Source organism: Stegastes partitus, unplaced genomic scaffold, assembly GCF_000690725.1.
Source record: "Stegastes partitus isolate 25-593 unplaced genomic scaffold, Stegastes_partitus-1.0.2 Scaffold414, whole genome shotgun sequence".
Classification (NCBI taxonomy): Eukaryota; Metazoa; Chordata; class Actinopteri; family Pomacentridae; genus Stegastes; species Stegastes partitus.
Window position 1 is genome coordinate 96,028 of NW_007578145.1, and position 22,563 is coordinate 118,590.

The following is a 22,563-nucleotide window of genomic DNA, read 5'->3' on the forward strand; positions in this document are numbered from 1 at the left end:
TTCACATGCTATCCTTCTTTGCTGTCAATCTCTTCCTTTTTCTTTTTCTCCATCCTCTTGCTTCTCTTTCTTAAAAGCACTCATTGCTCTCAGTTGTTCAGAAAGAATCTCAGTCTGAAATTTTAGCTGCTCAGTCATCAGTCTTTCCATCTGGGCTGCGTTTTCTACACTTCACAAAGCAACTTCCTCTCAGTTTCATACATTTGTAATCATTTTTATGTGTGGCCTTTAACATATTAGATACATACAAGATACATACAAGACATACAAGATAGTTGACAAAGATCTGATTAACAAAAGAGCATCTGATTTGCACTGTACCATAGATTTCTTTTTTTTAATTTTTCTTTTAGGTCAAATGTAATAAATATCCAGCATTAGCTTTTATTCTCTGACCTTTAATGTCTCCTCTGTTGTCGTCAACACAGGCTGCCTTCAGAGCTTCGGACGAGGCTGTTATCACTCCTGTCGTCACCGGTAGAGCAGCTGCAGGTGCTGAGCTCTGCTGTACTCAGAGAGATGGCGCCCCTGTCTGGTGAGGAACTGAACTACATCCAGGAGAACGTCGGTCAACTGAACAGCCAGACCGCTGCTCTGCTGCTCTCAAAGGTAGCCAGACACTAAACAGTCTTGTGAAGCCTCATTCATCATGATTTTGAAACACTTGTGAGATTCTATTGTCTATTTTATTTTACAAACTATTTTTTCCAAATGTCCACAGGCATTACAAATACTGGGAAAAAAGTACTATAGTGACATTTTACTGCTTACATTTTTAATTTGTCTCCATACTTGTCTCCTCTCTGCTCTGTTTAAACTCAGACATTCAGCTGAAAAGTTCTTAAATTTTTACACATGATTTTTAGTCACATTGAAAATCCTCATTGATCCACAAAATCCACATTATTAATTCATGAACAGTAAAAAGTTGAAGATGTGGTCATTATTTCAGTTTCTGCGGTTTCTGGCTCTGATAAATGGTGTAATTTGAGCAAGATTACTTTCTTTTCAAACCTGCTGGTGTCTTTTGGGGTTCAGAGATAAATTAGCACATTGATTTTTGTTAAAACCCTTCAACAGTAAAAGAGTTTAAGGTATAAAAGCAAAAAGTACCACAATCTAAGAGAATTCCAGAGTAAACATAGTTTGATGCCAATTAATATATAAACACTGTTGGATACCATATTAACGGCTGCAGACATTTATCAGTGTTCAGATGGATTCATTAATTCATTTCTCTCTCACACTTTGACCCCAACAGGCCGGAACCAGAGCCGATCTTTCATCTGTCTGTGCTCAGCTCCTTCGCAGTCTGGACAACCGGCCATCTGAAGGGTCGGCTAACTCGCTCATGCACGTCCTTCCGGTCCTCAACAGCGTCCTCACACACAGTCCAGAGTGCCTCACTGAAGGTGACAGTTGGTTTCCAGCTCACCAAAATCAAAGCTCGAACAGACAGCTCAGAATTCATGTTTGTTTTTAAGTTCTATGCATTATGGGAGGTTTTCACACAGACCTTTCTCCGCTCTTGGCTGGTTATAGATCACATGACCCTCCTGAATAAAAAGCTTGTCGACTGGCTGCGTTACGCGAGTATCGTACAGGGAGGTGGAGCTTCCTCAGGGAGATTCTTCACAGGGCCCAGATCCCGTCAGGTGACCAATCTGTGTTCATATTCAGCCTGTAGAGATTACATTGAGCTGAGAACGGTGTAAAAAGTATGTACAATGCAGGGATCAGTTTGTGTATTTCTTAACTTGTTTCCTCTGTTTGTTTGTCAGCCGGTGCCTATAGCAGAGCTGGATGGGACGGTGTCAGGGGATTTCTTCACTGTACTGTGTGTGGGACAAGGCTTCACTGAAGATCAGTGGATGAACGTCTATTCCTTTTCCATGCTGCACCATTGGCTTCTTACCTCCCACTCTGCTTCCAATGGCAACACCACCGCAGAAACAGGTATGACCCTACAGTTCATGCAGACCACAATCCTTTACCGTCCCCATGCTTTTGTTATATTTTATAAATGAATGACTCTAAAGCTCTGTTCACCCTTATTACCTCAATAATCCGCCTCCTAGAAAAATGAATAAACAACAAATAAGTGAATTTTGGTCTGTTGAGGAACATCTGACGCAAACTGTGAATGACGAAGGCTGCGATTCCTTCATATCACCCGTCTCAGATGACCTGCTCTGTGTTTTCATTATCTTCAGCAAACAGGTTACAGCTCAGCCTCTCCCACTCCTTTTCTAATGGTAAGATGTGAGAGTTTGTCACTGCATGCACCTGCATCTAAGAGGCAGGACATAACCTTAACTCCTACATCTTCTGTTTAACACCAGGGCAGGACTGATAATCTTCCAACACTTATCATAATAATGACTAACCACTCTACTTGATCAATCAATCTCCAGCCAGAAATCCTCGTCTGCGATCTCTAACCTCCACTTTCACACGTTTTTTTTTGCTTTCATTTAAATTTCCTAATGAATTCTTAAAAGTGACTGGATCACTGTGGTGAATTAACCGCTCTGTCAGCGGCCACTTTCAGAACTGTGTACTAAACCAGCTACACGTGCCACAGAGCTGCATGTTGTGTGCAAATAGCATGTGTAGCAAGCAAGGTTATGGCATTCGTGACCTTTGAGTGTTTCCTCTGAACACTCTGGTGATTGGATGTTAGTGGTTCTCATGCCTAATTTTACTACTTTGCTATGTTCTGATATCATTCCAACAGTTGTTTAGTCATGCTGTAGCCACTGTCTCAATCACATCTCATCGTTAATAGCAAGCTAATCTTAAAGCTTTGGGCTCTGGAGGATGGGCAGTGTCCGCTGACTCTGACTCTGGAGCAGGAGTGGCATCAGCTGAGTGTGGCAGGGCCCTGGGCTTGATGATGGCAGACAGAGGTGTACACTCCAGATCAGTGGAGGCCCTCTCAGAGACAAGAAAAGAAGAAGGGACTGTGGCCGTCTCAAAAGCAGGGACAGGAACAGACAAGGCATTGGAGACCTTCTCAGATGCACGGAGACGAACAGACAAAGACCAGAGCCACTGGGAATCTTGGGTAGCAGGATCAGGCAGGAAACAATCAGTGTAAGCCCACTGGAAAATTGCCTGGAACAGAGCAATCAAGGATGGAAGTTAGCAGCCTCGTGGCTGGTTAGCTTTGGAGCTGGCAAGTCGGCCGAGAAAGAGTTTGGTAACAAGCTGGATCTGGAGCTGGGAGGAAATTAGCAGGCTGTTGACAGGCTGAATGTAGAGCTGGCACATTAGTAATTGATGAACAGGAGACAAAACAGGAAGGAAGTGAACAGGTAGGTAATCCGACAAGGTGGCAGAAGGAGGACAGAACAGGACCAACTGGCACAAGACAAGCGAGCGGAAATCAACAGAGGAGGGAAGCAGACAAAGAAAGGAAGTAAAATAACAAGAGACACACAAGGATGGAGAATTACAAAATAAAACAGGAAATAGGCGTAACAACAATTAAGACCATGACTTATCCTAAAATTTTCGAAGGCAGGGGACACCCTGGACAGGTCACCAGTCTATCACAGGGCTACACTTAGAGACAGACAACTCCTTTAACACTTGTACAAGTTAGCGATTTTTAATTGAATGTCCTTTTAATGTGTTTTCAATCAAACAAATAAATTAAACTCAAAGTTGAACCTACAAGTCTGCCTCCAGTCACTGATGTTTGACTTCTCCAGACGATACGGAAGAGACAAACAAAACTGTAAGATTAATATCCACCTTTCTGCAGAGAAGAGCTCAACACGTAGTCAGGGAGAGGAGCATTCCTAACACGGATGGAGGCTTATATGAGGTTCACAAATCTGTTCCTCTGTCACAGATGACCGCTCAGAGGTGGATGGGTCAGTGGTTTCTATGGTTTCAGCAACCTCCTCCTCCAGCCGACTGTTGCCTCCAAAGGAGCGTCTGAGAGAAAAGGCTTTCCAATACTGCCAACGCCTCATCGAACAGAGCGATCGCAGTGAGTGTGTGCGCACGTTACACTGCAATTATGTGAGAGAGAAATGAGCCACGCTGTAGAGTTGCTTGCATAACAGGGATATGCATCTCAGGAATCTGTATGTTGTCGTTTACTCTGTGTAAGTGTGTGCTCTGATGTGTCTTCTTCTTTTTTCCTTTAGAGGCACAAAAGAAGACGGACACAGAACTGCAAAAAGCGGTGAGCTTGTGTATTATTGTAAAACACTGTACGTTTATACACTGGTTCAGTTTCTGGAACAAAAAAGCCTAAAAAGTAAGAATACTGCATGTCTAAGTCTTATACATTTTATGGGTTTAAATCTGTTTCAAACACTTGGCACTGACTAAGGATTAATTTTAATTTTGAGTCATTACCAAAGTTACTGCTGTTGTTCCACATGTGTCAGTGGCTCCTGCTGCTGTTTGATGCTGCAGGTATTTAATAAACTTAGAGGAAAGATTCCTACAAACAGCTGGAAACAACAAACAAAACCTCTGCTCCGTTTAACGTTTTAAGTAAAACCCAGTTTACATTCATTACTGATAATTCATTATTGTCTCAACTATAGTTCTATTTTTATGGTCATTTTAGTTTGTAAAAGATGTGAAATTGTGGAAAAAAGTGAATGAGAAAGGTGTGTCCTTTGCTCTCTGTGATGGTTATGAACTAGTGTTGGTGCTGAAATATGGAAGAAGTCTGTTGAGATCTTGTCCGGCCTATTTGTTAATGTGGTTCAGACTTATGTTATTTTAAAAGTGAGACATTACTGTGTCTATCCTGACCTGACAGAAAAGTGAGCAGCAGGGTGCTCATTCAGACATGAAGCAGACTTGTGCTGTCAGATTAGTGGGAAGGAGCAAACGTCTGAAAGTGGCGTCTACATCAGTGCTGGGAGCCACTGTTTCCCAGCAGAACGTCACATTGTGACAACATAATTAAAGTTATTAACTTCACCTGTCGGTGGTTTTAATGTTGGAGCTGATACAACACTGTAAACCAGCTTTTATGCTCATTTCCTCATCGTGCTTGTCTTGTTTCTTCTCTTAGTGTCTGGTGGAGGCAGTGTGCATCCTAGACTGTGTGTGTGTTGAAGACGCCTCGCTGGTCTTCAGAACATTTCCCTGCATTAAAGCCCTCTTTGGTCGCCTCAGCCCAGATCTGTCATTTGCCAGAGTCCTGCTGCCCATAGCACAGTTTTACCTCAACCACGGTATGCATCCTCATCATATGTGCTCATAACTGCTGTATAGTTTCACTACAACATAAGAACGGAGAGCAAGGTCTCTTTCCAATACTGTTACTTGTAAATTGTTGTTAGTCTGCATACATAAGCATAAAAAGCCTGAATGTGCACTTGAATCTGTGCAGGTGAGATGGCGGCGTTGGACTGTGAGAGTGTGTGGAAGCTGGTGCTGGGCCAGTTTCCTGCTGTGCTCTTTAACGACCCTTTCCTGGCACACGAGCTTCTACGTTTTTTGCGGCTAAACCTCGAGAAACTTCAACTTCGAGTTCCGCAGTACACACACTTCTTCCCAAACCTGTTGAAGGTGAGGAAACCTGTGCAAACTATTGACTGTGCATCTTATATCTCACACAAGTGCTGTAGACTATTGTGGGAAACGCTGTGTTCTGCTCACACAATCTCTCTGTCTGTGTAGTTTTTAGCCTGGGACAGTCCAGCAGTCGTGGATGACTTTGTGGATCTGCTGCCCTCTCTGGTTACACCTGCGACTGCAGTGGAGCTGCTCCACACTCTACTGGATTTGCCGTGTCTCTCCGCTACGCTGGTCTTGCAGCTAAGGTTCATGAACACACAGGAGCAAAACAGCCTACCGCTGCATTCACAGTTTATATCTCCGCCTCACTGAGTCTCTGTGTATGTTGCAGATCTACGTGTTTGCCCATCTCTGAGCCCGGCGGCCGCGGCCTCCTGTCACTAGATGCATTTCGAAACCCCTCTTTTCGAGGGCTTTTCCTCTTCATGCTTCGAGCGGAGGCAGGATCAGGTACTGACAGTCACAGAAGTAAAGGAAAATAATGTGACGTTTTGAGAAATCCTCCTTTTCCCAGACATAAGCCTCATACTCAGAGATGCACAGATATGAGGGAGGTGTCAGTCTTGTCAACTACCAGCAAGAAAATGAAACATTTCCTCAAATGTTAAAATGCCTTTTAAGATTGTGGTTTAATCTGCTGGTGATATCTTTTCAGAAGTTTTCATTCATGCCAATAAATGAAATTAGTTTGATGGAGCAATAACATAGGAGTGTGTATCTCCTCCTTTTGCATGGAGGAATGGGAATTGTTCACATAAAGCAACAGTAATAATTTTTTCAAGAAATCTAGCCTATGGTTGTTAAAACTGTCATTTTCGCAGACTGTTTTGTACCTTTTAAACCTGGGCTGGGTCAAGCAGCTTTTATTCTGGAAACATAGTGGATGGAACCACCCTAATTTTGCATCTTCCTCTTCAGGTGACACCATTGACCGACTGAGCACGCTCCACGATCTGCTAACTGAGGCTGCCGACTGGCCCAGAGTTGTTCAGTGTGCCCAGACCATCCCTGTGCTGTTGCACATTTACTTCAACACAATTGTTACGGTGAAGAGATTTGACTTCTTTACAAATTCAGTACAACTGTAATTGCTGTATGTTCATTAAGTTGCACAGCTGTGGGTAAATACTGGATGTTTAAAACTACATCATATTTGTTTTTCTAGGTGGCTGATGAGAAACTTTTAGCACATTTGATTCTGGTGATGCTGGAGAGAAGCTGCGTCCTACTCAACATCCCCACATACATCAAAGAGATACACAGGTAAACCTAAAAACAACCGGAACTGATGTTTTCTGTCTTAAAGGCTCTGTCGGTAGCCGCTTTCAGACATGCTCTCTTTTCCATTAATCTGACACCACCTGAACATGTCAGCTTCATGACTGAATGGTCACTTGCCTCACCCTTCTGTAAAAGTTACAACAGCAATCTTACAAGTCACTGGTTACTAGTCACAAGTCTGTACTGCAGGAGACGCATTAACAGATGGTCATAAAAAAGCAACAGCACTTTTGTGATGAAGGGAAGGCTTTTGCCACATTTTAGGAACCAAATTGGTCCATTAGCATCCCAAAGAGCAAAAGACACAATTTATCATTCTTTTTGCTCTACAATAACACATCTATTAATAATTAATAAAAATAAAGTAGACTGATAGTTATGTGGACTGTTTGGTAAACTGCTATTAGTTCAGATTATTTTTCACCCTGATCTCCTCGTCACTCCATCCGTCTTCACCGTTTCTGCAGGGTGTTCAGCTGCCATCTGCTGAGGCTGTGCAAGCTCCACCCCTCTCTGGTGGTGGACCAGTCTCACGAGCTCCTGGAGTTTGCAGGAATCCCTGGCAACGTGTACAGCAAAGAAGAAATCTACACACACGTGGTAAAGACTTTGTGTGTTTGCCGAGAGGAGCACTTAAAGATCCTTTCTGGCTGTCATATTTGATTCGTTTGTTAAAACTCAGCATCATTGAAAAACAGTATAAAATGTGCCAAAACTCGACTCTGAAACTTTGCTGGTTTTCAGGTGTGGGTGCTGGGAGAATACCTCTCTGTGTCATGTGACAGTCGCTGCTCTGTGAGACTCATCACGACTTGTTTTGAAACACTGGAGGCGGTATTGTTTGAGATCACTTCGTCTGGCAGTCTTCCTGGAGCGGTTTGCCCCGCCCCGAGAGTCATCACCACTTTAATGAGCGCTCTTGCAAAGCTAGCATCACGGTCACATGACCTCATACCCAGGTAAATGACTTTCTTTTTTCTTTCTTTTTTTTTTTTGATTTGTTTGGGTTCATACTGTCATCTGTAATCTAACTGTGTGTTTGTGTCTGTTTTAGGGTGTCTCTGTTCCTCTCCAAGCTGAGAACGGTAACCAGAGGCGGATCTGTTCCCTGGTGCTCTGATGAGGAGGACCTTGTTGCCATAGTAACCCGAGGCGAGGAGTTGTGGTCACTGCTGAAGGCTCCCGGTGTGGCTCAGAGCATCCTGACCCCATCTCCCCACATCACCACACCGCAGTGGCACAGAGACACTAACGTGGCCATGCCGCTGCAGCTACGAGCCCTCACCAGCCTCACACACTCTCAGTGACACACACACACACACACACACACACTTCATCATCATCTTGCACTCGCAGACACATCAGTTTAAAAAATCGACTTATTCTAACATCGACCTTGTTTGATTTTTGCACATTGTTTTTGTGAATAAATGACATTTTGTGATTGAAGGTGTTCATGATTATTCAGAAAGTACAGAAATCCTTTACAGTCAATATAGAGTCTCTTCTTTAATACAGTGATTTCACAGATATAGAATTTTTTTTTTTTTTTTACAAAATAGATCATCTGATTTAGAAAAAAGAAAAAATATAAATGCTCACTACCTGAGTAAGTGTTTTCTGAAAGTAAAAACAACAGTTGAACTACCAGAGTTTAGGAACATCCTCAGACTGTTATCAATACAGTGCTTGTGGAAATATATAAAATCAAAAATTATAAAAATAAAAATGTAAATTTGCATATATAATCTACCTGTGTAACACAACCATCCAATTCTGTCATACTCACAGGACACTCAGGAATTCAACATTATATGTCGCTGTTGTTGATAGAAAAGTGCTCGTGGATAAAGAGTGCACCACTTTGATTAAACAACTGGCGATTAGAGCCGTCTGAACAAAATACTAAAAGCACAACGCCTTGACATTTAGTGTGATTGTAACATCTGACTCATCAAAGTGGTCTTAGATGTTTTCGAGAACAAATAAAATCGCAGCAGATTCACAATCAAGCCACTTCTATCAACTTGGTATTTGATCGTTATCTTAATAATTTGCAGTCAATCTTCTCATTAACGGCTGATTGATATTACCTGGATATGATGCTGTGTCGCGTAACATTTAAATTTCCCCAGTGAGGAATCAATCAATGAAGTTTATCTTCAAGTCTGATTGGCAAAATCCACAACAACTTAAAAGAAACTGCTCCTGAATAAACTTTCTTTTAGTTTGGGGCTAATTTTTCAGCCTAAAAATGAACAAAAAGTCAAATAAAAGCAGCCTAATTGTGAGTTTTACTACACGACTGTAGCTGTGAGCACCAACATGAAGGATTGCTTGTTTTGGTACATCACTTGAAAGGAAACAGTCGTCAATTAAGTTCAAGAGAAGAAGACGCTTGAAAAGATAGTTTATGATGATCAATGCCACTCTTATGTCTGCATATTAAACGTGAAGCAGCTGATTTACTAGTTTAGTGTCGAGGCAGTGATATGCTGGTGTCTCCTTTGTCTGGCTAATGACAAAGATATTCAATAGGCACTAAAAGTGATCGACCTTTGCTTTTAAAACAGCTCCAGGTCTCCTCAACACACTTGCCCACAGTGTCATGGTCGTTGCTCGGTAGGTTGCACATAACATATTGGACAACTCGATGTCTTCTGTCCCTTCATGTGATTAAGATCTCTTTGGGGGTTATACCACCTGTTGCAGGACTCTTTGTTCTTATGGGTGAGTATAGTTTAAGACTTTGTATATTTAAGGGTCATGGTCACACTGGATAATAAATCTGTGTTCAGTCAGATTCCTCTGTGATGATACTGCATGATGGATAGGAATGTGCACATTTACACAGTTCTCTGTTGCAGATATGAGTGTTATCAGTCTTCATTTCTAAAACTATATCCTGTAACTGAACGTAGGGCAACTATGTAAACACCACTTTTCGAGGTGATGAACACAAGTTAAGGTTCACACCCAAAGAGTCTCTGTCACTTATAAGGCAGTGTGATTGTCTATAACAATGTCAGCAGCCTTAGAATCATGTTTTTGCTTAAGTTTGGTCTAGTGAGGCGAGATATTAAAAAACTGGCATTTTCAACAGATTTAGATTAGACAAAGTGTTTGGTCCCAGTTGAGGCGAATTTCCTCTGATCTTTAGCAGTCAGATCATCAGCACCATCCCTGGAGGTATCTAAGTTAGTGGTAGTTGATGCAATGACTAAAATAGACTTTTATCAGTCACTCGGTATGGAAACATGTAATCCCAGATGACAGCATCCAGTCACCTCGATGTCTGCAGCACTGGCCCAGGCAAGTACAGGTACCTCCAGATGGCGTAATAATGAATGGCTGCTCCGACTGCAACAAAAAGGTGCCAGATGGCATGGGCAAACGGGACGAGGCCGTCACTCTTAAAGAAGACGATGCCCACCACGTAGAAAACGCCTCCAATGGCAAGTTCACACACACCTGCACGCTCCACCTGTAAAATATCCAGTGGAAGAGTTAGGAGATAAAACCATCTGCAGCTCAAACAAATCAGATCAAAGTTTCTGCTAGAGCACGTTTAACACAACCAATGTCAAACGTAACTGTTCAAAAACAGACTCCCACACTGTCTAACTTATCATAAATGTATTAATGCAATGTTTTGGTCCTTGACCTTCATCAGACACATAGTCAGATGCTTTGATGTAAAAAATAAACTAATTAATTAATTAATTAATTAAAATAATATTAATAACAGTATTTGCCCAAAAAATAGAGCTGTGGTGAATACTTTTACATTTTGGACTGGAGGGATGCTAGACCATGTTTTGCATATTTTAGCCACATTATCTTCAATAGTTGTCTTTAAAGAAAGTGCATCACTGAGAAATTTCACGTTCCTAACACCTTCATTCCGCAATGTATGATGGTTCAAGCTATATCTGACAGAAAATGTTTGCTTTACTTGGGAGAATATTCTCAACTGCAGCCCCACTTGCTTGTGGGAGTCCTCAGGGTTCTATTGTAGGCCCAATCCTTGTTTCTTTGTATATCGTAGGTTTGGGGTCCTTTTTAAGAAACATGAGTTGCTGAGTGTAACTCCAGTTTAATGAGTATGTGTGTTGCTCTCTAACAGGCTTAAGTTTTGTTTGTGAGAGGTGATCAGACATTACTATGTAGGGTCCGGGAACACCCCAGACCATACGTGAACGTATTTGGTAACACAAATGTTGAGATATTTCAGTTGGAACCCAAGGACTAGAGAACCACATCACAAAAACACAAAGGTGAAGTGTTGAGTTTGAGTCTCTCTTACTCTAATTTAAGCCCATGTAAGTCGTGTGCTTTGGAAAACAGAAATGATATTTAGATGTGTCCGTAGATTGTGGGCTAAAACAAAAGGAGGCCTCAGTTTGGTTCTTTTAACAACGACCATCTGCTTCACTAACAATAGAAGGAAGTCTGTTGCCGTGGAAGGACTTGCTAAAGAAAGCTTTTTTTAGAAGCCAAGAGAGACAACACTTATTTGAGCTTACCATGGACAGAATGACCAAAGCAGGAACAGCCCCCATGGTGACATATCCCAGCAGCTCTATCAGCTTGTACCTGCAGGTAGAAAACTGGGACATGAAAAGACGACATCTCCTTTTATCGTCGTAACTGTTTCTGCTTCAAACACTCGTCAAGTGTTTGCTGTAAACACCTGAGGGTGGGTGGGGGTTTGGTTTCAGGTTAACTGTGTCAAACCGGTGAGCAGAGACACGAAGAGAGACCGTGTTACCTCTCATGGAAAAAGAAGACATACATGGATCCAATACAAGCCATGACCCAGATTAGCCAGCGCATGTGGCACGCCCAGGGCCCCAGCTCCCTCAGCATCAACCTGAGGAGACATGTCACACACATCACTGCGGTGTGATCACTGGGATGTTGTTAACCAGCTTTGCTGTCCCTCAGATTGCGTATAATTTATAACACTGGACCCACCAGGGAGAGTAGGAAGCGGCGATGAAGAAGTAGATGGCCATCCTGTCACACATGTGGAAACGCTGCTCCACTGTCCTACACAGAGACACAAAACACAAGAGCTCATTTCTACTACAGAACTAGATCTGCATTTGGGGTAAAAATATTATGGGAAGTTAGTTAACATTTAGTAAATAGGAGTTTGACTATCTAGAAGTTAAATTCCAGACATTAAAACATTCTGACCGGTTGAAACAAAAGTGAGAGGTATCTGTATTTCCATGTGAAGCTGCAGTTATTTCAAACATCACAAATTGTCATCCGTGGTGCTGCTCATGTGAGGCTTCCCATTGGATATTAGTCCAGCAAAGCTTCTAAACAGTTTCAGCAGCAGTAAATGGCAACTGCTTTAGTGGATAAGATGGTTAGAAAACGCTGTGAAATAGCAAGAACTCCTCGGTGAGGAGTTTGTGAAGAGCTGGAGTCTTGTAAATTTAAAAATTTACAAGAGCTTTGGTATCAGGCGGCTCTGATGCGTCAGTAAAACAACTTGTTAACAGTTACCATAGTATGTTTGAAAAGCAAGCTTCCATCTTCCTCCTACTTGCAGAAGCTTCTGATGTAACTACAGATATCTACGACATCATTTTATCTTGTCAGAGCTCTAAGTGAGTATATCTGTAACTTGACTGGACAAAATTCCAGCTGAAGATATCTACAATTTGAGATATCTGCAGCAGCATTCTGACTACTTCAGACTTGAATTTAAGAATCTAAAAAAGGACAATGTAGATATCTTGAAACGAGGAGAACTGAAGATATCTTGGACCACAAGTAGGACTAGCTGGAATAAAACTGTGGATTTCTTAAACTGGAGTTAGAGCTGGTTGTAATTCAGATGCTCACATCTGTAATGAAAGTGTTTATTGGGTGGGTTTTTTGACTAGTAATCATTTAATTACAGATATCTGCAATACATAAATGGTAAAAAGGATTTGCCATAAAAAAGCAGATTCTGTTCATTATCAAGAATTCCTAAATAAACAGGATCCAGACTGCAGAAATATTATCATCCAAGGATTTACGTCTCCTGGAATTTTTACGAGTTTGTTTAAAAAAAACACACATTCCTCCAACTCTGTCCTTCATTAAAGAAAACAGTGCTTGTTGTGTCTGTTTGGTGGTTGTTTGTACAATATGAATACATTCTTAGTCAAGAATGTTAATAAAACCCAGCAGTATCACAATAACCGCTCAGCGTTTTGACCCTCACTGTCGTATGACTTTTAGGAGGACACATAGCTTTGAACTAAAAATCATCCAGGCTTGTAGGAGAATTGAAATAGTAGTCCAGATCTCTGTTCTTTATACATCAAAGTGAGTTTACTTTACTTTGGTCATTTGACATGTTCTTGAGCCCAAAGTACAGGAGGGAACCCCCTATATGTACATGTAAAAATGTAAATATAGTCAATATAATGATTTTAAATGAGTTCATGCTATGGAGTAAAATGACAAAATAAATCCTGAGTCTCTTTAGACAACAACGACAGAATGAGCAGGAACATATTAGTCTGGATTTGTTACCTGAATAACTTTCTGAGATGAACAGAGAAGATTTCATTTAAATTGTCAAACATTTTTATACTGTCAAAGCAGTGAAAGTCAGTTTGTGTTCATGTAGCTCAACATCACAAATCACACATCTGTCTAGAGGCACCTTCTGTCCTTCAACCCTCTGTTTAGATTTTTTTTTTAAAAACTACAGAAAAAAGGTTCATTTGACTTTTAACACCTAATTCGTGGACTGTTTCTTAAAATTTCCGTAAAGCAAAACTATGAGGCCTTAATGAACAGCCTCAGGTCTGGTTGCACCACTATCATTGTGTTTTGTTTTTTGCTTTAAGCCAGTCACAGTTGTCCTACTACTAAGCAAAGAATGCGGTCAAGGTGTTCCCTCAAAATGGTGATGTTTGGAATAGTTGTGGGGGAACATTTGCATGAAAGGCGATGAGCACTGTTATTAAAATTGATAATCCACCGCAACAAAAACAAAAAACAAGAAGGGCACGATTCAATTTTTTCCGTGTGGTAGGTTGCTACTTGGAAGTCGTTTCCCCTCATGAACCTGAACCTGATTCAAAAGTTCTCAAATACAACTCTGCCAAATGAAAGCCTGATCTGTTTACTAAAGTCAAATTGTTTTCTGTCATATAAAGTTTTTTTTTCCTATTAGGGAGATTTTGACGTTGGGGTATTTGCAGCAGAGACATTAATGTACATAAAGCTGCACTATAGAACTTGACCTCTAATCTTTAGAGCAACTCATCGAGTAGTAATCAAAACACATTTTATTGTATAATAAGCTGTAATTTACTAATTATCACTACATAGGAACAGAAATTTCCGTGTTGATTTATGGATGTCTTGCCTATAGGTGAACTTTACCCCCTCAAATACTCCACAGCATCTCTTCTCCTGGGCTGTTTTAAATAGTGGTCACCGAAATAACCAAAATGGGAACTGCACCAGTATTAGTCTATGCACAGATAGTTAGCAACATGACTGCAAAATAAGAATTGGAAGTATCCAATTCCTTATCTGTTACATATCCACGTGGCCACTCCTTTGAGAAACCTCCAGATGCATTCTAATAACAGACACAGTGGGGTCCCAGTGCAGGAATCTCCAGGGTGAATGAGGATAATATGCAAGTGATGCCCTTTCTTATACACTTTCATGACCATGCCATATCTGTCGCCTGATGTCTGGTCTTCTAGCTGTGTTGGTTGACGTACTCGATGTCTGCATGTGTTCTAAATCTACCAGAGCACCACGTGAACACACACACATGCACATCTGCCAAATTCCTACCCGCATTTTGTGCAACACAGACACACAAACACACACCGGAGGTGGCTGATTTTCCAGGCAGCAGTGTGGAAGAGCGTTGAGGTGATGAACAGGCCCGTGAGACCACTCCCATAGAGCCAGGCAGCAACGCAGTGCCATTGGTCCACAGACAGGAAGTAGAGCACAGACCCGCCCACCAGACTGGGGAGGATCCACAGCTAGAAAACATCAGTCACAAATTATTATCATTTTCCTCACAGTACACACATTTTTATTGTATAGGTGCTTCTCAGTGATACAAAAAAAAAATCAATAAAATGTGCTTTTGGTTGAGCAGAGCTTCCTCCATAGATCCACACTCTTGTTGTTTAGCTTTTCTGATGTATTGTGTAGTTATTTTAATTTTCTATTCATGTTTCTTGACATTATTTGATATTCTTTTTTTTGTCTAAATCCACAACAAAACAACAACCTCTAGATTACCCTGCAGTTTAACATTGTAGGTAACAGACCTTTGCTTTAATGTTGAGGATCTGATGAATTTGACTGTAAATACATTGATGGGAGTAAACAACACTAGCAGCTGGCTTAATTAGCTAAGCACAAAGACTAAAAACAGGACGACACAGTGAGGCTGGCTCTATCCAGAGTAATAGATAATATATCTCAATGTACTTGTGGATACCCACAGATGCATAATTGTTGTTCTTCTCTAGTTTGCAGAAGTTTGATTGGAACGGCGGTTCCATACATGCAAGGTAGATATGGTTGATATGGTCGCACATGGACACAACCTTTGGGCTGCAGGCGATGTCTGTGGTGGGGTTCATGTGGACCAGGGGTGGGCAGTCCTGGTCCTCGAGAACCACAGTCCTGCATGTTTTAGATGTATCCCTTTTCTAACACACCTGATTCAAGTGATCAGCTCATCATCAAGCTCTGCAGAAGCCTGATAACGATCCTGGAAGAGGGAAACATCTACAACATGCAGGACTGTGGCCCTCGAGGACCAGGATTGCCCACCCCTGATGTGGACTCTTTGGCACTTGGGGAGATGACAAAACATACACAATGCGACCACTTGTGTACACAGAAAGTCTACCATCAACCTTCTACTATCCGGGTCTAAAACTGCTACTATACTACCACTATGCTATTTTTCTAGTCTGCTTGAAAGACTCTGTTGCATACATGCACAGTAGATCTAAGTAATTTGTGAATGCTCTGCAGTCGTGTGTACTTGTAGCATAGTTGCCATATGGACACAAATTTTAGGTCATCAGGAGACATGACATCATTTTCCATAGTTATGACGCACACGGCTGTACATCACCGTGTCTCCTGATGACTCCAGTCCAACCAATACCCTTTTTTTTAAACTGTATTTTCGACATTAAATCACTTTAATTGACATTGAACCTGAAGTGAATAAATTAATAGATGTATCTGATAACAGAAAACATTTGACGCTTTAAAATCACTGCGTCCATGTTTTCACTCGTCTTTCTTCTGTCTTCTGTCCGGCTGTTTCATTCACTCTCTCTCGGGCCGGAGCACACAGGGATTACAGCAGATTTGAGAAAACTACAGGCTGACGAACAGATTATCTCACTGCCTCTATGGCACAGCCAAAAATCCTCCTCATTCTGCCTCATTCCTCACAATCCCCTCCATCTTTCCAGAGGCCTCTCTAAACTGACAAACTCGCTACACGGGGACAGAGCGAACGTGAAAAAAAACGTCCTTTCTTTAGTGGTGTCACAGTTCACACACGGGTTACTTATTAATGGTTTGTAGTTTATGGTCAAATGCAGTCATCTGAATCATGAGATGACAATGAAGCCATTGTCTGTTCCTGCCAAGCGGCAACGACAGTCCTGTAAAACATTAGTAATGTTTTGTTTCAAGAGAGTGAATACGAGGAGGAATGTGCAATACGCCTTGTTTATGTATAAATATGCCCCCAAAAAGACCACAACTTTAAGAATTGGGAGACAATGCCCTGTCTCTGCTTGTTCAGTTTGTCTCTTTTCCCCTTTGTATCGAGCTTCAGGCTGGTGTTAAAGCTGATTCTTGCTTTTCCGCCTGTCGACAAGAGACCAACATGTGCAACTTGTTACTGCATCATGTCTGCCCACTGCGCTTGACATACCTCAGGAATAATCACATTAACACAGTGCTACAGGCCAATCTGTAACTAGCTGGTTTATACTGTAAAAAGTGCAATGGCACAGACGGCTTTTCTGTGTTGTAGTACGAATCTAACGATCACAGTACGTAGATACGATCACCTGTGCATGCATGGAACCGAGTCCTTCCAGTGGACTCCAACGGACAAGGGATGTAGTAAAGAGTCATGATTATGCTCCTGTGCAGACGTACACACAGACAACTATGAACACCATGGACACACTGTTTTTGCTCTTTATCTAGTCTGTTCGAAACTTCACTGCATACATGCATAGTAGATCGATGTATTACAAGCATGCACACTACTGCCCAGCATGTGGACTATTGTCTTTGTAGTGTAGTCACCATACAGACACAGATTTTGGGCCGTGTGTAGAAGAGTGCACATGGACTTTTGCGGGATTGGAGAGATGACAAAATTTATGCCAAGTGGATCTTCACATACTGAATTCAGTTTAATTGATATAGGGCCAATTCACAACATTTGTCATATCATGGCACTTCACATAGTAAAATGAAGACCGTACGAATTTTAAACTGACAACCCAACAATCGAAAGTTGCCTTTGGATTCCCTATGAGCAAGCAGTCAGTGACAATGGGAAGGAACCAAAAAGAGAAAACCTCTGACATAACCAGGCTCAGAGAAGGCAGCCATCTGCCTCAACTGGTTGGGGTGAGGGTGGGGATGAGGGAAAGCAGGAGAAACGTATAATTACCAGTCTGACAACAACAACTACTCATCCTTAGGTGTCCGTCGCTGTCAATGTGAGCATCAACACACAAGTGTAATCAAGGCTTGGGACTCCTTTTTTGGTAGACTTTGAGTCTACCAAATCTCCTTTCAGCATGAGTTAACTTGCTCATAAGGTTTCCAGCACAAACAGTAAAACAGATTTTTTTTTTATTCTGAAGACATGTGCGGATGCTTACCCCGTGTGTGGCACAGTTTGCAGCATGTTCGTATTCAGTGGGCTGGTATCTCTTACTGGCCGGCACCCTGCAGTTCATGAACCTGAGAGACGGGTGAGAGGGGACGGGGGAGGAGGGAGGGGAGAAAGTCTTCAGAGAGTGTTCAGGTAATAAAAGTACATCTGGAGGCCTTTCTGCTTTATTAGTGTAGAAGGCAACTGTGAACTGAACCCATGGAGCCAGAGTGTGTGTGTGTGTGTGTGTGTGTGTGTGTGTGTGTGTGTGTGTGTGTGTGTGTGTGTGTGTGCGTGCGATGGACATTCTTCAAGGATTTACAGGTCTCTAATCCACATCACGTTTGAATTTTAGTGCGCCTCATCGTTACTGGGCCAATTGTCCATGTTGCTATGGTCACCAGTGATGTCACAAGAAGACACCATTAAGCGTTAACTACTTGAAAGTTCTTACACATGTGTGCTGTATTCTCGTGGGTGTGTGTGTGTGTGAGTTGTATAAGCTATTTAATCAGCAGTAAACCTCTTAGTTCCAGTTAACAGGAAAATAACACATCTGGGGATGTTACAAAACGACATTCTTTACGTTGAAATGAACAACAAGTATGAACGTAGCTCCTCGTGCGAGGCCACAGGTGTGTCTGTGTTGGTCAGCTGTGTTATTTGATTACACATTTAGGGCAACCGCTCATCATCACACGCCTATAACTCCTACTGCTGTTTGTTGTAACGGTTCAGTGGAAAGAGCAAATAGGAGGAACTGAAGCAGAAGAAAAAATGAAGGCAACATGGCTGCAGCAGCTCGACTTGTCACACTCCTCACCTGAAAGTCTGTCGAACGCTTGATTACCAAAACACTTCCTGGAGACATTCACAACACAGTGACTAGACATAGCAAAAAAATTTAATAATCCAAACTAATTTTTAATCTGAAAAGAGAACCATATATCAACTGGAAACATAATGGCTGAGAAACAGTACCTGCAGGAAAGGAAAAGAAAAGTTCAGCTTTGTGGAAAAGAAAAGTAAAGAAGCAATAAAACAATTTTTGGCCATTGATTCAATTTTGAAAATACTGTAACTGTGTTATGGGGGACAGAGAACACAGAGTTTATTCAGTTAGTCTTCAGCTCTTCCATGCAGCTTCTTCCTCTCATCCTCTGGTTTTTGTTCAAGGTGGTTAGTTTTGTCATTTCAACCTGAATCTGTTTTTTTACGTCAGGTTTCTGTCACTCACATAGACTGTATGTAAAAATGAACATAGCTTCTCGGCTGCAGTTAACGAGTCTAATTGCAAAAAAAGTCTATTAGAAAATAAGCACATTTCTTACTTACATTTTAATGACTTTACCTCCCAATCACTAGTTTCAAGTCTGCTTCAATGCAGCATGATGCTCATTTTGAAAAATTATGGCCCAGTTCAGAGTAAAATAGACGATGAGGCAGGTATGTTTTAGGACAGGGACAGCTGTTGATTGGCAGCTGCATCAGTGTCCTCAAGGTGTCATAAGTTGCTCAAAGCTTCAAAGCAGTAGACCACAAACTAATAAAGGATGTTGCAACATCCATCTTTTACACACAGTCTGCTGCCGCTGCTTTATTTTTGGTGTACAGGTCAGATTTTTCCACAAACTTCTTTAGCCCATTTTCGATTCTTTCAGACCAGAGCGAACCTGAAACTTGTTAGAGGATTCATTTTTGATCCTGCAGCTCCTCCACCTTCTCTGCTGCTCCTCATTGTGTTGCATACATTGTGTCAATATGTCAAAATGTTTCTTTTTTTTTTTCTGGTTCACTGCCTGGAGCATCGTCATCCTCTCTTTGTGGAGTAATCCCTCCATCCAGAACAGATGGCCGTTTGGTTCCTCCACCTGTGCCAACGTGCAACAAGGAAGCTCTCTCTGCTTCTGGACTTTTTAATTCCTCTCTGCAAAAAGATGTGGCCTCTGCATGACGACTCAACGTTTAGGACACACCAATGAAACCTGCTAAAACTAATGGTTTTTAAACTGTTGCCAGACTGATAAACAGAGTCCACTTCATTTTGCTTAATTATATAATTTACTGCAGCAGGATTATGGCTCCTCTCCCTCCCAAATAATCTGTAGAAAGTGTGTCTGTGTTTGTGTTTCTAAGCCCCGGATGCAGTGATGGTGCTCCTGCAAAGTTAGTGACAGGAGACAAACACTGTCACTAAAATGGCTAATTCACCAAAAGAACCAAGCAGAAGCAACCATTTTGCATGATTTTAATCTTTGGTTCAGATTTCTAACATGTAGGTTGCTGCTTGGAGGTTGGAGGTGAACAGGAATTTGAAAATGGTGACATGCTGATAGAAGAAGGGAAGGAGAAAGTCATGTTTAGTGTTTGGCACAAAGTCTTCGAACAGTGAATCAGACCGTGGAAGTGGTTTTAACAGAGGTTTGCTTAACGTTACAGTTACAGAAAACAGTGATTTTCGAAGGTCTTTATAGTGTAGATCAATTTAAATGGTTTTTATTTATTTGGCCTGACAGTTTGTCGGCCTCTGCTGCAGTGCATGCTGGGACAGGAACCGTCTGACTCTAAATAATCAGCTTAGAAAGAATGAACAGCTGCAGTTCTTTCCTGGACAAGATTATACTTTGAAGTTTGAAAATTAGGAAAAAAAATGAATGGATGCAATGGCACAAATTAGGAGGATGATCCTATCTCAATAACGATGCATTGAAACCGAACCCTACCACTCAGTAGCAGCACAAATTTTCAGAACAGGAGTGTTGTTGTTTGTTGTTGTTGTTGTTTTAATGGGTAAAGCATCAGGGCTCTCTAAAGCACATCTCTTGGTCTTTTTTTCTTTCTCTCTTTCCGTGCAGTTTTTGGGATCTTGCAAGTCGTGGATCCAGTTTTTTTGCTCTTAATCTACTTTTCTGGAACTCCTATCAGTTTTACTTCATAATCAACAAGGTGCTCATTTGTAAAATCCAAATCCTACAAAAAACAGTAAATAAACAAAATGCTTTTTACCATCCAGTGTCATCTGCACTTTCTCACTCTACAAAAAAAAAAACATTTCGTGAGACAACATTAGATGATTGTTGGGCTGCCATTTCTTCTTCCTTTGTCCTGTGTGTCTTCAGGCGGTGCCGTGCACATAAAAGGTCTTTTTTTCTGAACACTGTTACAGAATTGTGGCTCTGTAGGGACCTGAATGTGGCACTCTGATGTCCTCTAATCAGTTTTGACAGAACTCTGTGTGTGTACGTGTATGTGTGTGTGTAATGAACTGAAAGGGAAGGATTCACAGGCAGCTCAGAGACGACGTTATTGTCATCATCAGAGCACTGCTCCCTCTCTCTCTCTCTCTGCTCTCTTTCTTTTATTCAGATTCTGTCTTTCCTGCACATGGACGTGCGTCATGTGTTGGATGCATGTCCCTGCGTGCTTTTGCGCGCACGTGGAACCCGTGTTTTCATCTCACAAAGCAAGTGTGTGCTTATAAAAGCTCTTTACAGCACATTCCATACATTCGATCGCATCTAAGAGGATCAGAACCTTTGGATCCTGGTAGGACAGTGTGCACTACAGGAGTCTGTGTGTGTGAGTGTTTATAATCTATGTAACTCTAAGGCTATTCCTTTTACAGCAAAGATCAACTTAATCTCCTCTGGGACTCAAAAACTGGTTCTCACGATTATCACCATCTCTCAGTTCCGCACACGCACACATACATACACACAAACACAGAGACAAACTGACAAATAAATGCCCTGAAGCAGAATTCAACATAGTATACTCGTAACTGCTGTCTCTAACTACCGTTGAGCTATAGAGCTGCAATGATTCATCAGTTACTTGTCATATTTTTACAATTAGTTTCAGTAATTTTTTGAAAATAAATCTAAACTCTCTGATTGCAGCTTCATAAAGATGACTATTTTTATATTTATAGACCAAACAAGACATTGGTCAGATTGGGTTTTGGAAAACATTTTCTGACATTTTATAGAACAAACAACATTAATCAAGAAAACAAACGACAGCTTGATCAACAGTGATTATTTGCAGCCATGTTGAACTATGACCCCAAAAGGAAGTTCAAAGTGAAACAGATTAAGAAGCAACTTGATGCATAGAATACAGTAATCCTGACAGAAAGACTGAAAAGTAAACTGACCATCTGTCTTGGTGAGGTAAAGATATCTGCTCTCCAAGCTCGTTGCTTCTCTCTCTCTCGCTCTCTCTCTCTCACACACACACACACACACACACAAACACAAACACAAAACTAATCTATAACATCCCTCTGACTGTCCCGGTGCCAGCGCGTCATTACGCATAGACGCACAGGGCATGTCACACATGAAAAACATGGTGCCACATATTGTAGATCAAACTTTTCAAAGCAAATTATATTTACCTTCCAAATTTAGTCTTCTTAAAGTCCATCTCTCGCGTAGGCTGCGTGGATGCGCGCAACAGTAAACCAGCCAGTGCGGTCCCTCCTACGGATTCCCCATTCCGGATATCCCAGCGCCGTGCGTCCAAACATAAAAACATAAGTCCAGCAGGGCCAACGACCTGCAGAGCTTCTCATCTACAGGTCGGCAACAACTGCATGGATTCGGCAAAAGTGCTCGGACTTCTCCGGGGGATCAGACAACTAGTCATCCCAACGCGGAGCCGGGAGGCGGTGCGCAGTGACGGGAAAAGTGCGGAGTTTTACTGCGAGTCTCAGATGTGTTTGCAGGATGTTCCGCGGGACCGAGCCTGTAACCCCTCCTCCTCCTCTCCCCTCCCCTTTCTCCCGATGATAACGCACC

General features: G+C 41.7%; 2 protein-coding genes across 3 annotated transcripts in view; one reads left to right on the forward strand and one right to left on the reverse strand.

Moving 5' to 3' along the window:
• ap5z1 (adaptor related protein complex 5 subunit zeta 1) overlaps positions 1–8,286 on the forward strand; it is a 10,215-nt gene extending 1,929 nt beyond the window's left edge. Inside the window, exons 3-18 of one of the 2 annotated variants that reach the window (XM_008285719.1) lie at positions 429–609; positions 1,262–1,412; positions 1,543–1,655; positions 1,782–1,956; positions 2,214–2,255; positions 3,860–4,000; positions 4,161–4,198; positions 5,048–5,210; positions 5,369–5,547; positions 5,659–5,801; positions 5,888–6,006; positions 6,475–6,602; positions 6,722–6,819; positions 7,305–7,437; positions 7,582–7,796; positions 7,892–8,286. In XM_008285719.1, coding sequence (XP_008283941.1) covers positions 429–609; positions 1,262–1,412; positions 1,543–1,655; positions 1,782–1,956; positions 2,214–2,255; positions 3,860–4,000; positions 4,161–4,198; positions 5,048–5,210; positions 5,369–5,547; positions 5,659–5,801; positions 5,888–6,006; positions 6,475–6,602; positions 6,722–6,819; positions 7,305–7,437; positions 7,582–7,796; positions 7,892–8,144 — 2,272 coding nt within the window. In that variant the 3' untranslated portion in view covers positions 8,145–8,286. The remainder of the gene's footprint in view (positions 1–428; positions 610–1,261; positions 1,413–1,542; positions 1,656–1,781; positions 1,957–2,213; positions 2,256–3,859; positions 4,001–4,160; positions 4,199–5,047; positions 5,211–5,368; positions 5,548–5,658; positions 5,802–5,887; positions 6,007–6,474; positions 6,603–6,721; positions 6,820–7,304; positions 7,438–7,581; positions 7,797–7,891) is intronic. The other variant, XM_008285720.1, reaches the window with a different exon arrangement.
• Positions 8,287–8,333: 47 nt separating this feature from the next.
• On the reverse strand, positions 8,334–22,480 carry mmd2a (monocyte to macrophage differentiation-associated 2a). Its single transcript, XM_008285718.1, has 7 exons — positions 22,161–22,480; positions 17,769–17,850; positions 14,704–14,864; positions 11,815–11,889; positions 11,609–11,710; positions 11,364–11,433; positions 8,334–10,321 (listed from the first exon to the last, which is right to left on the reverse strand). Exons 1-7 carry the CDS (start codon positions 22,298–22,300, stop codon positions 10,121–10,123), a joined length of 831 nt encoding a protein of 276 aa, XP_008283940.1. The 5' UTR covers positions 22,301–22,480; the 3' UTR covers positions 8,334–10,120.
• Between the last annotated feature and the right edge of the window lie 83 nt (positions 22,481–22,563).